This window comes from Aptenodytes patagonicus, chromosome 1 (assembly GCF_965638725.1).
Source record: "Aptenodytes patagonicus chromosome 1, bAptPat1.pri.cur, whole genome shotgun sequence".
Classification (NCBI taxonomy): domain Eukaryota; kingdom Metazoa; phylum Chordata; class Aves; order Sphenisciformes; family Spheniscidae; genus Aptenodytes; species Aptenodytes patagonicus.
The window spans coordinates 27305274-27320887 of NC_134949.1; the positions used below are offsets into that span (position 1 = coordinate 27305274).

Genomic DNA, 15614 nt, shown 5'->3' on the forward strand with positions numbered 1-15614 from the left:
TTATGCGATTCTCTTGTTCTGCACTAAATGTGCTTTCTCAGTTTGCACAATTTGTTTTTAAAGCAAACTAGGCCGAGCCGCCCCGTGCGCTCGCAGCACAGACCCCACCGGAGGCCAGCGGGGAATTGCTGCTGCCGGGTACATCAACACCCCCATGAGCTTCACGGCAGCGATCCCCGAGTACGCTGTGGGGTGCACAATCCCCCCAGTTACCCGCCGGGGCACGCCAGGCCTGTCACTGCCCCCACCGCGCTCGGCAGAGCCGCATCCAGGCGCCTCCTTCTCCGGACCCCTCGCCGCAGCCTGGCGCCTGAGGGGGAGAAAGCGACATCACTCACCGCTTGACACACCCGATAAACAACTCCACGGGCAGACCACAAATCGGCCTTAAAGACAAGTGTGCCGGCACCCCGTTGCACATTCAAGCGCCCCGCTACCGCCCGCGACCCTCCCGCGGCCGCGCATGCGCAGACCCGCCCACGCTCCCCGCGCGGCGGGCGGAGCGGGCCTTTACCCTCCCGTCGCCGTCCGACCGCGCCTGCGCGGGGCTCGCCGTCGTGTGGGAGGCGGTGGCCCCGGGCGCTGCCGCTGTCACCGGGGGAGTGCGCTCCTGTCCTCGGGCTCCCGGCCCGCCGGCGATTCGCTTCGCAGCAGCCGTACCGGGCCGAGACCGCTGCTGGGGGCTCCGCTCCTCTGCCCCTGCCCGGGGCCCGACGCAGCCCGCCGGGTGCCTCCCGCCGTCGCTCCCCTGAGGCGGGACCGTGCCCGCGTCCCTGCCGCGGGATGAAGAGGATCTTCGGATTCGGGAGGAAGAGGAAGGGGCAGCCGCCGTCCGGCAGCGCCTCCCTGCCCTGCCCCGCCGGTGCCTACGAGCTCCGGCAGAAGGACCTGGGCAAGCTGCACCGCGCGGCCGCCAGCGGCGACCTGGCCCAGGTGCGGCAGGGACTGAAGAAGTACGGCATCGACGGGCGGGACAAGGCGGAGCGGTAAGCGGGGGGAGCAGCGCCGGCCAGGCGCTGAGGCGCGGTGGGGGATCGCGGCAGCGCCAGGAGCCCCGGGCCGCAGCTGCAGCCCCGGCAGCTCAGCGGTGCTGGGGGCGAACGGCCGCCTCGCTGCGAGGAGCGGGCGGGCTGGCTCCGCAGCCGAGCTCAGCCCTCGGCTGGGTGTGGGAACCAGGCTTGTGCTGCCAGAAACCCTTGAATTCGGCCTAGCGTCGCCTTACCCTTTTTGCCCGGCTTCCTCAGTGCCCTCATTCCCGGAGTCGTATTTCCTTGCCTGGGGGCGCAGGAGTGGAGGGGAGCTGGCAGCAGCCTGACAAAGGTGGGTTGCAGGAGGAGCCTCACGGCCATTCTCCAGCCACGCTTTGAAGTCAAGGTGCAATCGTATGCGTCTCTGCATCGTTGAGGGCTCAGCGTGCAGGTTTAGTAGTTAAGCCAAGTAAGCTGCGCTGCTTTAACAGGGAGTAACTTAAAGAAAGGTAGGCACTGCACTTAGGAAAGAGTTATAGCGAAGAATAAACGTGTTGTGTATTGATGCTGCATGCATAGTTGTCTGATGTGCCTTTTGTGACTGTAATGTTGCAGCCAAAGCATCAGTCTGATTTTAGGTGGCAGATACTTAGTTGTTTGCTCTGAGGCTTTGGTACAGCTAATCAGTACCTTGCATTGGAAGATCTGGGCAGGAGAAGCTGCTTCTTCTGGCAGGTGTCATTGTGTGGGTTTTTGAGTCAAGCACAGCAAGTACTTGGCAATTATATCTTAAGGAGAAGCCCTATTCTGCAGTATAGCTCCTAGTGATCCATCGTAAGCATAAGGGAATCGGCTGAAGTTTTGCGGTCTTGTATGTGTCAACCCTTTAATGCCTTTTCTGAAAAGACTCGGAGTCAAAGTCTTCATGATGTTCTGAAGACATGCTGGTTTTATCAGAGTGGCTCAGCTTCCTAGGCTGTCTATCCTGAAGACTGGACTTTTGCCAGCCAGATAGCTTATTGCCCTGAAAACACCTAAAAACACCTAGATTTGTGGGAGAAGAAAGGAAGGGCACGGTAAGCGTGCACTTTAGTAATGTGGGTTGTGTGCCTGAGTGTTGCCAGTCAGTATTTGTTTATGGAGCTGGAGATGGGGAATGCAGTTTGAGGTGGATTGAGCGCGTTTTGTGCATGCTCCAGCTGCCTGAGTCAAGGTGCCCAGTGACATTCATGGAAATGGCTGCTGAATGTTTCTCTTTTTTTCTTCTTGCTACCTTCTCTTTCACTGTGGCTGATTCAGTTAGTCATCGGGTCTTAGCAGACCCTGGTATGAAATTTGGCTAGTTTTTGCATTTAAGTTCATCTTGTCTAGAAAGCTTTGTTTCCTCTGGAAAGGTTTCCTTCTGTGTGCCATGCTATTATCAGTGTTATAACTGGGCAAATAAAGTAACACACTGCAAAAAAACCAAGAGATAAGGCAGTGTATGTACGATAGAGCACTGCGATGGTTTTGCCGTGACAATGCCCAGTGCTGAAAAGCTGCTGAAAAGCTTACCTGAGAGGAATTCAGTGAACAGAGTCTGCCTGCTTGTTGCAGCCCCTGTACGCTATACTAGCTGTGAGGGTTACAGACCCATCTATGCCCTCTTAGTGCTTGTGGGTGTGATACGTGTCGTGAGTGACCACCAGATGCAATTATGTTTCAGAGCTTCATTGTGTCCTCCAGGGACTGGAATAGTTGACATCATTGGAAATAGATGCAAAGAATAGGAAATGTGGGTAGTAATGGCTAAAACGTGTGCATTGTTCATATGAATATCTCAGTTCTACTCCTCAGGATTTCCAAAAGCAAAATCCTGCACCAGGGATGTAGCAAGTATCACGCCTACAGGCTCCTTCCATAAAGTGGGTCCTGTAACCCACAGGACCTCCCAAAAAATGCACTTGGAACAGCATCAGTTAGGAGCAGGCTGCTTTTCGGAGGTTGCTTTTCTAGCAAAGCCTTCAGCCTTGCTGAAAGAGATGGGCAAAACTCGGCACAGAGTTGGAAGCACTGTAGGCATGATGCCAGCTAGTCATGAATCCTGGGTCAAAGCTAATCGCTAAGAGAGATTTACCCTGTCAGCTGCCTGTCAGAGTGAACTCTAGAGCTTTTCATTGCTTAGCTTGTAGCTGCTGGGTCATCGGCTCAAGTGCTGTTGGAGGTGTGTGCTGCCAACCTGCTGTTTCCCTGTGGTCTCCCAGCAGGGTTGTTTTGCAGCTGCTCAGGCATCAGTAGTTCTCTTCTACCCCATGGGTGATCAGCATAGGATTGCAGCAGCAGGAGAAGCAGAATCTGGGCAGGGTCCCCAGGGCTGGGTGGCAGAATAGCTTTGGTGTTACCGGAGGCCTCTTGTGGGTACAGGCAACTGTGAACACTCTGATGTTCTCTGCCAGCCTGTTCCCTGAAGCAGATCTTCTGTGGAGCTCAGCAGGCCTTGTTCTGAGCAGAGCCATCTCCTTTCCTGTTGGCAGACTGAGAGGTTTGGTTGAGAAGGGCAGCAACAAGTCCGCAGGTTTTCTGAAGGCTTTTCTGTTTGCAAAGCTGATAGTGACTTCTTCAGGTTTGTCATGTTTCCTAGTGCTTGATAGTAGCAGCTTTTAGATAATTGTGGACTCCTTCATAACCAGTTCTGGTTAGCTTTCAGATAATCTCAGTCAGTCATTTCTTCAGAGGTGAAAGATCCTGCATACTTACACAGGAATTTCACAAAAAGTGGTGGTAGTTGCTTCTGAGGGACGCTTCTGCTGATGCTTCAGTCTGTTCCCTGTCTGTAGCAAGACATTACAAGTTCTTTGAAGTTTTGTGTGTTTTTCTTGTCTTCATCCTTGTTGCCATGGAGGAGGCTCATCAGCTGCCTGTAACAAGGAGTATCTGCATTACAAATTGCTGTGTTTCTGCATCACATGCCACTGCAGTTGTGTACCTGTCCCTTTCCACTCCCACCTAGCCAGTGAGCCATTGTGCTCCTGTCTCTCAGCAAGGTACCAAAACAATTGCAAGGTTAGTTGAGCTTTCCTAAATACAGAGGAGGACCTACCCACAGTGATGTGGTTCAAAACTCGTGCTGGCATCCCCCTCAGTTCTTGAGGAACTGCAGGATTTTTACTGCATTGCCTTCAAGGAAGGAAGGTCCCGGCTATCTTCTAGCTTGTCTCCTGCTCTGTTGGGACAGGTGTCCTGCAGAGCAGCAGGCACTTTGCTTTCTGCACAGAGCAAATCTTGTGCTGCTTTGTGCCTGTGATTTAGGAGGAAACACATGCAAGGACTTTCTGGGTGATTGTGTGTTTGGGTACAAATAGGCTGGTTGATTGACATCAGACCTAAGAAGTTCTGTGGATTGAAGGAGCCCTTTTCTTTCTGGCAAGGCTTTAGTGTGGAAAAAAAAAGTTTCATTTTCTTATGCTGGTCGCGTATTGTGGAAACACAGTATTCCCTCCTTGGAGAGGACTTTCTCTGTAGTAGGCTTTTTATGACTATGATAGTTATACATGTCAGGAAGGTCAAACATTACTTTCCTGTAGTCAGGATTACAGTGTTCAGTGGTCTGGTTTGCTACATGTTATCAGAGGTGCTTTGGTGCAAGTGTGTTCTTGTGTTCGCTGCAGTAGTAAACAAGCTAGAGAAAAAGCAGAAATTCTCCAAGTGCAGGGAAACACTAATATTCTTGCTATAAAACCCATCTCCTACATCTCTGATACACTTCTGGCACATGAATGATCATAGAAGAACTTAAAGGTTTACTTGCCACAGTCCTCAGATTCCCAAGCTTTGGTCTCTGTTGCTGTGGCATGTGTGTAGTCTGGCTAGAGGCAGTGGCCAGGGCCTGGGCACAGGAATCTGTTTGTGCAGATTCAGTTCTACAGTGAAGGAAATGTCACCTTACTAAGTGGATGCTGTGGAGTGTTTTTGCTAGCCAGCCTCAGGCATTTGGTGTGCAACTGCTGTTACTGGTAATGGAATTAGAAATCTTTTCTTAAGCTTGCTTTTTGCAAAGTGAAACTTGTGGCCGTATCCATTTATCTCGGCCTGAAATGATTTCTTTAGTTGTCTGTCTGTGCTAATTTAATATATTTAATTTTTAGGACACCTCTGCATCTTGCTTGTGCAAATGGCCATGTGGATGTTGTTACATATCTAGTAGAAAACAAGTGTAAGCTAAATCTTTTTGACAATGATAACAGATCACCACTGATGAAGGTATGTGGAATATGTTATGTTCTTGCAAGTGGGGCTTATTGATTATGCACTAAATGATATGTAACTTGCAGGATTCTTTACATAGACCTGTGTAGAAACATGCATATTGTAATTAGCATGGAATAGGCATATGTTAGCTAATCTTTGAAGGTGCTCTTATTTTCCAGCATTGGGAAGTGGGGTGAATTGTAACACAGTGAAATGTAAATGCTGGAAGTTTTTCCTTTTTTGTGTGTTGTTCCCAGGCAGTACAGTGCCAGCAAGAAAAATGCGTGGCTATTCTGCTAGAGCATGGTGCTGACCCGAATCTGGCAGATGCTGACGGCAACGCTGCCCTTCACCTTGCTGTCCTATCTCCTAATACATCTGTGGCAGGGCTGTTGCTCGAACATAATGCCAATATTGATGCCCAGAATAAGGTAAATTTTTGTATTTGTTAAGGAAGTTCTTTCAAAAAGTTGCATTAATATTTCTCTTGAAGGCTTTTTTGACTTTGATTTTTTTAACTTGATTTATTTATCTGTCCTTTCAGGAGGGATATACCCCGCTTATTCTTGCTGTCTCTGAACATCACGAAGAGATGGTAGAGTTTCTCCTTAAAAAAGGAGCTGATGTGCATGCTCGAGATCAGTGTGAAAGGTGAGGAGTTTGTCAAAACTCTGCATGGGTGTCTCTAGTATTCTTTAGGTTGGATTGATGAGAGGCATGGGAATGAGCTCTGAAAAAAAAACAGGGAGCCACACAGAAGGAGCTATTTCTGCGTGACTTGTGAAAGCAGGTCTGCACTTGGCTGCTGTCATGCCTCAGTGGATGCTTTTTGCATTGAGGATTGCAAGAAGCATTGTCTGTGGTGGTCCTTCTGGCAGGAAACGTGCCGTTAGCTCAACAGCATTGCCTCAATTTGGAAAAAACCCTCCTGCATAGCAGCATAATTTGTATGTAAGTGTTGTCTATGTGGAAGCTTTGTCTGAAGAATTTAATTGTTTTGACTCCCTGTCGCATTTTATTGTTGCTCTTAATACTGCTGCTTTTTTTTTCCCATTCATTTTAAAATAGTGGGGAAAATACTTTTTTGGAGAGCAAATAGGAATAAAAATAGTTAAAGTGTCTGTGTAAAATGATCTATTTCATATCATATTTTGGATGTTTCAGAACTCCACTTATGACTGCTGCTTCTGGTGGGGAGCTTAATTTGATAAAAGTTCTTCTTCAGTATGGTGCTGATGTTTCCCATAAAGACACTAATGGATGGACAGCTGAGGATTATGCTGTTATTCATGGATATTCTAGGTAAATTTAAGTTTATCGTTAGAATAAGTTGTCAGTTATCAGTGTGGCTTATGAACATTTTTGGTAACAGCACCAAGGTTTAATGGCGTGTTGAGACCTGTCTTGAAGCTGTGCTCAATGACATCTTCTGATACGTATCATTCCTGTGTCTAGTGTTAATTTGGAAATTGAGGAAAACTTCCACCCAGAATTCTCTGTTAGGTTTCAAGTTTTGTTGCTAAGCTCGCATCTGCCCAGTATAAACTCTAAAAAGTGTCTGTACCCTACAGTTATCCAGAGGTGGAACTTGGCAAACTGAAATGCATGTAAACCCTCTCCCCACACCAGCACCATTGTCCTTACTGACTTCCACTACAATGACCAGGAACTACCAGTCTCTTGTTTCAGAGGAGATCTCAACTGATACCTCTTTGGTTAAAATCTTAAGGAGTTTTACTCCTCTTATGCATAGCTTTGTACCTGTGGGTGTTCCTTCTCTAAGGTGGTTATGTGTACTTAAAAGCTAGGCTGAAAATAATGTACCAAGCAGGAGTTAATAACTTCATAGGTATGAATATGCGTCTATAGAATGAACATGACTGTAGTGAATATTGAAGTATGTAATAATCATGCAATAAGTGCTGTGTGTATTACCCTTAGCGAATACATGTGAGTATATGAATTCATATGGCTATAAATATGTGTAGGATGGATAATAAGTGGCTCTTAACTATTCTGTTAAATGGTATATGCAAGTATGTTGTTATTTTTACCAAATATATTTCCTCTCTTTCTCTATATAGTCTTAGTAAACAACTGGCAGAATACGCAGACTGGGAAAACGCAGGAGAAGCTTCTGCAGGTGGTGCACAAGGCATCATGGTACTTAGCACTCCACACCGGGCGGGAGCTGCTGGCTTTACATTGGGTGCACCTGCTGTGGACAGAGGAGGTAGGATCCTTAACCATGGAGGAGTTCATGAGGAAAATCACTATGGCCTTTTCTTTAGGTGGTTTGTATTGTTAAAGCTTATTGTGTTCACCAGTGACTCAGATGGAGTAGCACAAGAAGTTTTGTGAATGTGCTTATTTGTTGCTGGTTGGAGGTGCTTCTTGTCAGGCTGTGAAGGCAGTTGTGATTTGTGTGCTACATGTCCACATATAGGGTTGTTGCCTTCTGCCTGTCAGATTGCCCACCTGTATAGGTTTTCCTAGAGAGAGAGAAAAGGGGGACAGGGAAGGAACTAGACCAGAGTGTTTTTGCTTTTCAGGTGTATCCTTTTACCTACAGATGGCCATTCAGATTGTGAAAATCCAATTGCAAAAGCAGTAGGTTCATCCTGAGTAGTTGTTCATCTTTCTGTAGTTGGGAAGCAACAGACTGAGTTAGCAGGGAGATACATGTCTTGTTGATTTCCACTGAGTTTGTGTGTCTTTTGTTTTAACATTAATAATTTCAACTGCACTAAGCTCCTTTTAGTGACTCATCTTATTTCTCAGCATCAGTTACAATTGTTTCCATGTAGGTGCTGTAGAGACATATTTAGGAAAAATTGTCTTGGAAAAGTAACCTTGTTAGCAACAGCAATGCAGTGTCTGTGTATACTGTATCTTCTTGGACATAGTTTGATTTATGATAAAAATAACGCTTTTCTTCCATGTTCAGTAATTTTATTAAATAAACTTTAAAAAATCCGTATTACCTTGTGATCCAGAAAAACAATTAATTTGCCTTGTGATCAAAAAATTAACTCCTTCGGTGAGCTTGTAAAATCCAGTCTATGCTTATGAGCTCACATAGCCCTAGAGGAATCTTAGAAAATTAATATTTTAATATTAATGAAATTGTTTGTCTTGTACTTTACATCTCGGGCCCTACAGTGGGAGGTTTTATTCTGTCTGCTTTTTTAAGTATGTTATATCAGAACTATGTGGCAAATAGGCAGCAGACAGTGTTCAAACGCAGTTCATTACTCCTTTTTTAAATATGTCAAGAAATATGAGCAAAACATGGGATATTTTTCCGCATTGACTTTTCCCAGATATGGGAATTTAATTTAGAGCCAAACTTTGTTCTTTTGACTTGGGAACAGTTGCTTTGATCTAGTCGGAGATTTGTAAAGTTTCTGAGTAGATTGAAGGAAGATTTTTTTTGTTTTGTTTTTGAAAGGGCTTGGTACAGGTAGTTTAATCAGCAAAATGCTGCTTTCACCCAAACAGCACTCTCTGTTAACTGCCTCCTGTGCATGTAGATAATTTCTGTGGTACCACGTTGTAATGGCTGACAGGCCTGGGTTATTTTATAATATGTGGCTTGAAGAATAATACTGTTGTGTGATTCCAAAACTGACATACCCTCAGGGAAATATGGGTTCTTGAACCAAATAATTTGCCTCATTCCTTGAAAATTATAATACTACTAATATAAGTCCCCAATATCATGGGAAATCTTTACTTCTTATCTTCATTTGAAGAGGCATAGTAAGCGTGAAGAGAATGTTGTTATGTAGGTTAAGGACTTGGGAGGAGAAAGAGTATGCTCTGTTCTCAGTCTGTTTCTAGTAGGGCTTGTTTTTCTTCTGAGTAGTGTGAAACCTTTTCTCCTTGTGCTCAGTCTCTTAAAAGATGACACCAGCATTGAGCGAGAGAGATTAGTAGCATATAGGGAACATTTATTGGCATTAATTCTGCAGTCTCTGGCTTGCACCCACAAAGCACAGGTCCTGCATCATGAGAATCCCTTTGATATGCTGCAGTAACAGGCTTTGAAGCCTCTCTTAGAGGAAAAGCTGGGATGATCTTGAGAGACCAGAGAAGCACCCACTTTGGAATTCTTTTCTTTTCTTTTGCTCTTCTGTACAATTTTTCTGGGATCTTCAATGTTGTCCTTATTCCTTTTGCTGCTTTTGCACTTTTTGAACATTCTTCAAAATATTCTCCTCTAATGAGCAAGTCAGCATATTTAAGAACTTGGCTTGTGCTTCTTTGAATGTTTACTTTTTGTCAGAACACGAACCTTCTTATTAATCACGGACAGGTTTGCAAAAACCTCCAAATGAAAGGCTTCCAGCCCTAGTATATTGAATGACAGACTTTTTAGATTCAAAGTTGGAATTTCTTTGGCAAAAAATAATAATTATGCAATTTTTCCAGAGGCAAGGATTCAGATTTCTAGTATGTCTGCAGTGCCAGCTTTTTTTTTTGGCTACTGCACTACATATTAGTGTATTGTTCCTTCAGTGTTTCCTGAGTCCCTACAGAAACTGTTGGGTTTTCATCGTAGAGCTCTTGGAAAAGAAATTAGTACTTCAGTGTGATTTACATCTCCTGAGGTCAGGAAAAGTTGTCCTGTATCATCTTTTAAGAAAACTGAGAAATGGAGAAGGGATGAGAAACCATCTTGAGGTCTGTTCTTAACTCTTTAAATGTATGTTTTTGATAGAAGTCCTTTTGCCGCATCCATTCCGTGCATTTGTGGTAAAATCAATATAAGCAGGACTCCCTTCTGCTCTGAGACAAATGTTATGGCCTTGTCATGAAGAAATTTGGTGTCGGGTAGCTGCAATAACAGAACCACACCATTCGTTGACTTAAAATAGAAAATTTTACAGAGTAGGATGGGTAGAGCAGGTGGATAGTGATTTATATTCTAAAACTTCTGTTCCCCAACACACAGGCATGCATACGCACACAAACACACATGCATGACACCAGTCAATGCACCCATTTTGGTCCAGTTGTGGCCTGCCCTATAGCGCTGGGGGAACAGGGTATTCATTCTGATTGCTTGTCATGTCTGTGTTGTGGCTGGTGGCATAGCTTCTGTATGTGAACAGTTGAGCATGGTCTAATCAATGTAAGCAGGACTCTCCTACCTTCAGACTGAAGTAGGAGGGGCCTATGCTTGCATCAGGGACCAACTGACACAACTTTTCAGGTGAGCTGGTTTAAGGCAACAAGTTTCTGGGTTGTTTTTTTTAGTGAGGGACAACAAACATGCTAAAACTGTAACTTGAGATGAGTGAGTGTAAATAACATAATGGTTAGAAGTTGTGTGGTGGTGGAGCCAAGATTTCCTTCAAAATTTCTGGATAGTGTATCTCCAAAGTTTAGGTTTTGGCACCTAAGGATTTTTGGGTTGCTTAGAGGGAGGGATTTTAAGTGTGCTGTATGTATAAAGCACTCTACAAATATGAAGGAATTGCATTTGCAGTCTGTGCTAGATGAGGACTAGCAAGTTGCCAATATAAAGTTGTCAGTAGAGTAAATTTCTGATAATCTGCTGTAGTATTTCAAAATATTGGAATATGGGTATTTTACATGGAGCAAGTAAATTAAGTTACGCCATTTGACACTGTCCCTTGAGAGTTGAGTTCTGTAGATAGTAATTGTTTTTTTGTTTCTAGCATTTACAGCTGTAGAGTAGACTGATAGTCACAGTACATTCTCCCATTGCTATAGCTTTGTTGATGTGCTGCTTATGTTTTCCAAATTTCTGGGAATTCAAAATTGTTCTGATGTCATTGTTTCGTCTGTCCTTTCCATGCCTTTTCCTAAATGGATATAGGAATGCAACAATCTCCTAACCAGACATCAAGAACAGGAAAATCAAGGAAAGGTATTCTGTACAGTAGCATTTCAAATATGAAACATGTTGTATGATACGCAAATGCTAACACATCTATGATGTTTTTTATCCTGGAGGACCCTATTTTGATGGGTTTGGTTTTATAAATTAGATTTGAGAGCAGGCTTTGGGCGCTTTTTATTTGTTTGCATGTTTTGCATGAGTCCTTTATTATTGAATTGAGTGTTTGCTTTGTGTCATTAGTGATAGTAAATTTTTTTTTTAAATATGTTCTGTTGCTCCAAAATAGAAATGGACTTCAATTAAAGTGGAAACAAGCAATCCCCAGAGACTGCTTTTCCAGATCCCATCTCTATGGTAGGGCATCAAGGTCTGTCTGAAAGCTAGCTCATGAACTTCCTCTATTGCCTTCTAAAGGATAATGTGACGTGGTTTTGGTCATTGCTTAAAGTTACTATACATTAAAAGCAAAAGTTCAGGTAACTTACTCAGCTGGTTTGATTAATTATAACTGTACTAATTGAAAATATAACTGAAGTCACCTGTCGAGTTATAACTGATTGCTCCACCCTATCCACCCAGTTCTGAGAGACAGGTTTTCATTCAGCTTGGGAGGTTAGCAGGTAGATTAGACTGCGGGTACTGAGTGAGTTAACAGAAAACTGCGGTATATAAAACTAATTAATATTTTTATAAATGGCACGTGTTTGTAATAGGAAACATTAAAAATCAGAGACTGTGTTGGTATTTTAACTGTTTTAGCTTGTCCTCGCACTGGAAGTGTCAGCCTCTAGGTTTTGTCTGCATGACATGTCTACACTGAACATGTATACTGTATTTCATTGTCTGAAAGCCCTGTTCAGGTCAGGAGTTGTACTCATCAAAGTTCCCACATAAACCCTGTTTTTAGGACAGACAAAATTTCCATGCTCATTTGTGGTTTACTGATAGTAGAAGAGATGTCTTCAGGCATGGTATGCCTTTGTTTTCTTTTCCCTTTAATGATTTTGTCCAAGACCTCGGTTTGGTTGTCATCATGTGACTTCATGGAAGGTCACCTATCTCCTGTTTATAAGCAACTACATTTTGTTACGATAGTTAACAAGAATTAGTTGTTGAGAACTGAGGAATGCTGAAATAGCTACTATGTGGAGGTTATATTTGTTTGGGTTTTTTCCCTTCTGTCTTGGGATTTGAAGAGCCCTTTTATTTCATCTTAGTTATTGATAGTTGAGAGGTTTTAGCACTCTTCAGGCTGGATTCCTAGACTTCAGATTTCATTAGTGAAATGAATCATCACAGATTTTCATTCAGTGATGTGCTAGAGTGCACTCTCATCGAGTCTGCAAATGGCCCCAAATTGGGGGGATCAGTAGATATGCTTCAGGGTGGCGCTGCCATTCAGAGGGACCTTGACAAGCTGGGGAAATGGACTGTCAGTCCCGTCTTACAAAATTCAGCAAGGGCAAATGCCAAGTCCTGCACATGGAAAGGAACAACCCCTTGCTACAGAACATGCTGGGACTGCCTGGCTGGAGAGCTGCTTTGCTGAGAAAGCCCAGAGAGTCTTGGCAGAGTGAGCTGAGCATGAGCCAGCAAGGTGCCCTGGCAACTGAGAAGGTCAACAGTGTCCTGGGCTGTATTAAGAGCAATCTAGCCAAGAGATTGAGGAAAGTGATTGTCCACCCCTACTTGGCACTCACTGGATTGTGTCCAGCTCCCTGGGTATAATTTTGAGCCCCCAGTGCAAGAGAGATTGGTCTTTCAACAGTGAGCAAGTTCAGTGGAGGGCCATCAAACTCGTCAGGGGCAGGAGTACTTGCCCTTTGAGGAGAAGCTGAGGAAACTGGGCTCGTTCAGCCTAGCGAAGAGGCGACTTTGAACGGGACCTAACAGCAGCTTCCAGTACATATGAGGAGAAGACAAAGCCAGGTGCTTCCCAGTGGTGCATGACAGGAGGCAGAGATATAAGAGGCATAAATGCAAACAAGAGAGTTTCTAACTGGGTGTGAGAAGCTTCACCATGATAAGGACAGTAAACCAGAGTGGTTGTACAGTCTCCCTCCTTGGAAGTGTTCAAGACCAGACTGGATAAAGCCCTAAGCCACCTTGTCTGACCTCATAGCTGAGCCCGCTTTGAGGAGGCGGGTGCCTAAGAGACTTCCTGAGGTCCCTTCTGACCTTACTTATCCTATGATCCTACGTGCAAGTTGCCTTCATAACACTGGTGAAAGCTTGCAGTGTAGTATAGAATGCCCTGGTTATGCCCCTTTTTTGGTGCAGTGTAGAGAACCGCTGGTGATTCTTCTACCTGAGGATAAGTTCTAGATCTTGATTATGCTTTTTTGATTTTCTTTACCTTTTCAGAATAATCTGTAACTGGGTAGAGCAGCAGATAGTGTAGTATATAGCATAATGTTATACATAATGTTACATAAAATAGTAAAATCTCTGCATGTGATGTATACTTGTGTGTGTAATACGAGTACTTTGTAGGTTCACTTACTTACTGTCTTGCTAAACCACCACCATTTTGTTAACTGTTTACTAACATAGCATATTCATGCTATGCTTTTTTTTTTTTTTTTTTTTAGTTTAGAGATGTTTCTTAAACTTCTAGGTATAAGAGTCCAAAGGAGATATAACTCTGGTCTTTTTCGGTTTTTTTTTTGTTTTTTTTTTTTTTAACTTCAGTTTGGCTTGAAAAAGCAGTTGTTTTGGAAACGCATTTATTCATGCTGTCTTGTGTTGAATTGACTACCCAACGTTTCATTCTGTTATGATCTGTAGAGTTGTCCATGTTAAATGTTTATATGTAATTTTTAGCACGCCAAATCTAATTTCAACATATCAATTAATGTTTGAACAGCAATAGATGACTTTTCCCAAGGAGACTCAATAAGGTGAGACTTTAAAAATACTTAACACTTGCGTGAGGAATGATTTGAGAGACACGGTACTCATTTTGCTTTGCTTTTTAAGAAGCTCTGAGAAAGAGGGGAGTGATGACAGCTGGCATACTTCTGAGGAAGAAGAACTCGATTTTACCCCCAAGGTATGGTATCTTTACAGGAAAAATGTCCTGTAAAAATAAGTGATTTGAAGGCAAGTTTTATCTGGGACTGAAAGAAACTGCAGTTCCAGCCAATATTGTTTTCTTCTTGGAAGCAGTCTCTGGCCTGCCAGACTTTCTTCTGCTGTGAGTTTTTCCTGAAAGACCTGTAGCTGTGGCAGACCATGCGGTAGATTTGTAGTTTGGGGCAAAAGAGCAATAGGTGACGAGATAAATGACGACATTGTTTTATTTGTTCTTGTTCATTAGAGTCAGATTTGCAGACCCTAAAAGTTTGTAAGTTACTATTATAACCTATTTTGTTTTCCTCCAAATGTTGGTATTGTTTCCTGCAAATTTGGTGATAGAATCCTAACTGATAAAGAAAAAGGGTATTTATTTGTCAAGATCTACTGAAATCCTTCATCACCTAGTTCTCTTTTCCTCCTCATAAGGGTCCTCAAGAGCGCTCAATGGATGAGTTACTCAAATGGGTCGTCTTTTTTCTTATATGAGATGGCATTCTGTGCTTGCACGTAATCTCACATTGCATGTTTTCCCTCTTTTTTGAATGCTCGGGTAGTATTCTTTTTGTCAGCTACAAGCTCTTGCACCTACTGTTTTTACTGATGTTCTGAAGGGTTATCAACTTCTGCAGTAATGTCTGGAGCATCTATTCTGTTGCACTGGGATTCTGCAGTGATGAGGAACCTGAGTGTAGTAGTTAAACCCACTCTGTAATGCTGGAGATGCAAGCATGTTTAGTTTTAACATGATTTTGTTTTCTTGCGCTGATTTAAATAGAAATGATGCATTTTTCTGGCATGATTTTGAAATTGAGGGATATTGTGGTAAATGTACTAGCAGGGACTAATTTATGCATTAAGTCTAGGGATCTTAACAGTTACTTGCATTATGCACATTTGCAAGTAAGCATCCTGAAACTGTAATCTTAAATATAGCTGAATTTTACTTAGGTATTACAAATTTTAAAAACAGATTTTTAGAACTGTTATGCATGTAAACATAGCTTTGGAAACAATTTGCGGATGGGTACCTGCACAGTGTTTTGGGGTGAAGTACTCACTGAATTGCATATGTGAGGAGTGTTTGTGTAGTTAGAACTATAGGATGGAGCAGCACCTGACCACTATCAAAAGGACAGCCTGATTATATTCACCATTCAAGATTTGATGTCAACAAAGGATTTGTTGTTGTTACTGTTTTAAAAAAAAAAAAAAAAAAAGGTTTTGCTTAAATAAATCTTTATTTACAGAAGCTGCAGAAGCCAAACTTGACATTGCTAATGAATGCTTCCCAGCAGTTCAGGAAAAACAGTAAGCTATTTGGAAAAGATTGCATGATATACTGATATATAAAAGTAGACTTGCTAAGTAGGTTTTTTATATTTTTTTTTTTCTTTAGTAAATGAGAAAAGTAGCATTTTGAAAACATAGCACTTAGTAATTTCAGGAAAAAAAAAAAAGTCATATCGTTA

The 15614-nt window shown here is 43.1% G+C and overlaps 1 protein-coding gene across 7 annotated transcripts in view; it reads left to right on the forward strand.

Annotated features, from left to right (window-relative positions):
- The first annotated feature begins 719 nt into the window (after positions 1-719).
- ANKRD26 (ankyrin repeat domain containing 26) overlaps positions 720-15614 on the forward strand; it is a 66492-nt gene continuing 51597 nt past the window's right edge. For 3 of the 7 annotated variants that reach the window (XM_076330342.1, XM_076330314.1, XM_076330324.1), the window contains exons 1-10: positions 750-986; positions 5093-5207; positions 5453-5626; positions 5740-5846; positions 6360-6497; positions 7280-7428; positions 11044-11094; positions 13934-13967; positions 14047-14119; positions 15393-15453. In XM_076330342.1, coding sequence (XP_076186457.1) covers positions 784-986; positions 5093-5207; positions 5453-5626; positions 5740-5846; positions 6360-6497; positions 7280-7428; positions 11044-11094; positions 13934-13967; positions 14047-14119; positions 15393-15453 — 1105 coding nt within the window. In that variant the 5' untranslated portion in view covers positions 750-783. Of the gene's footprint in view, positions 987-5092; positions 5208-5452; positions 5627-5739; positions 5847-6359; positions 6498-7279; positions 7429-11043; positions 11095-13933; positions 13968-14046; positions 14120-15392; positions 15454-15614 lie in introns of all 7 variants that reach the window. The other 4 variants (XM_076330333.1, XM_076330286.1, XM_076330297.1 and 1 more) reach the window with 4 other exon arrangements.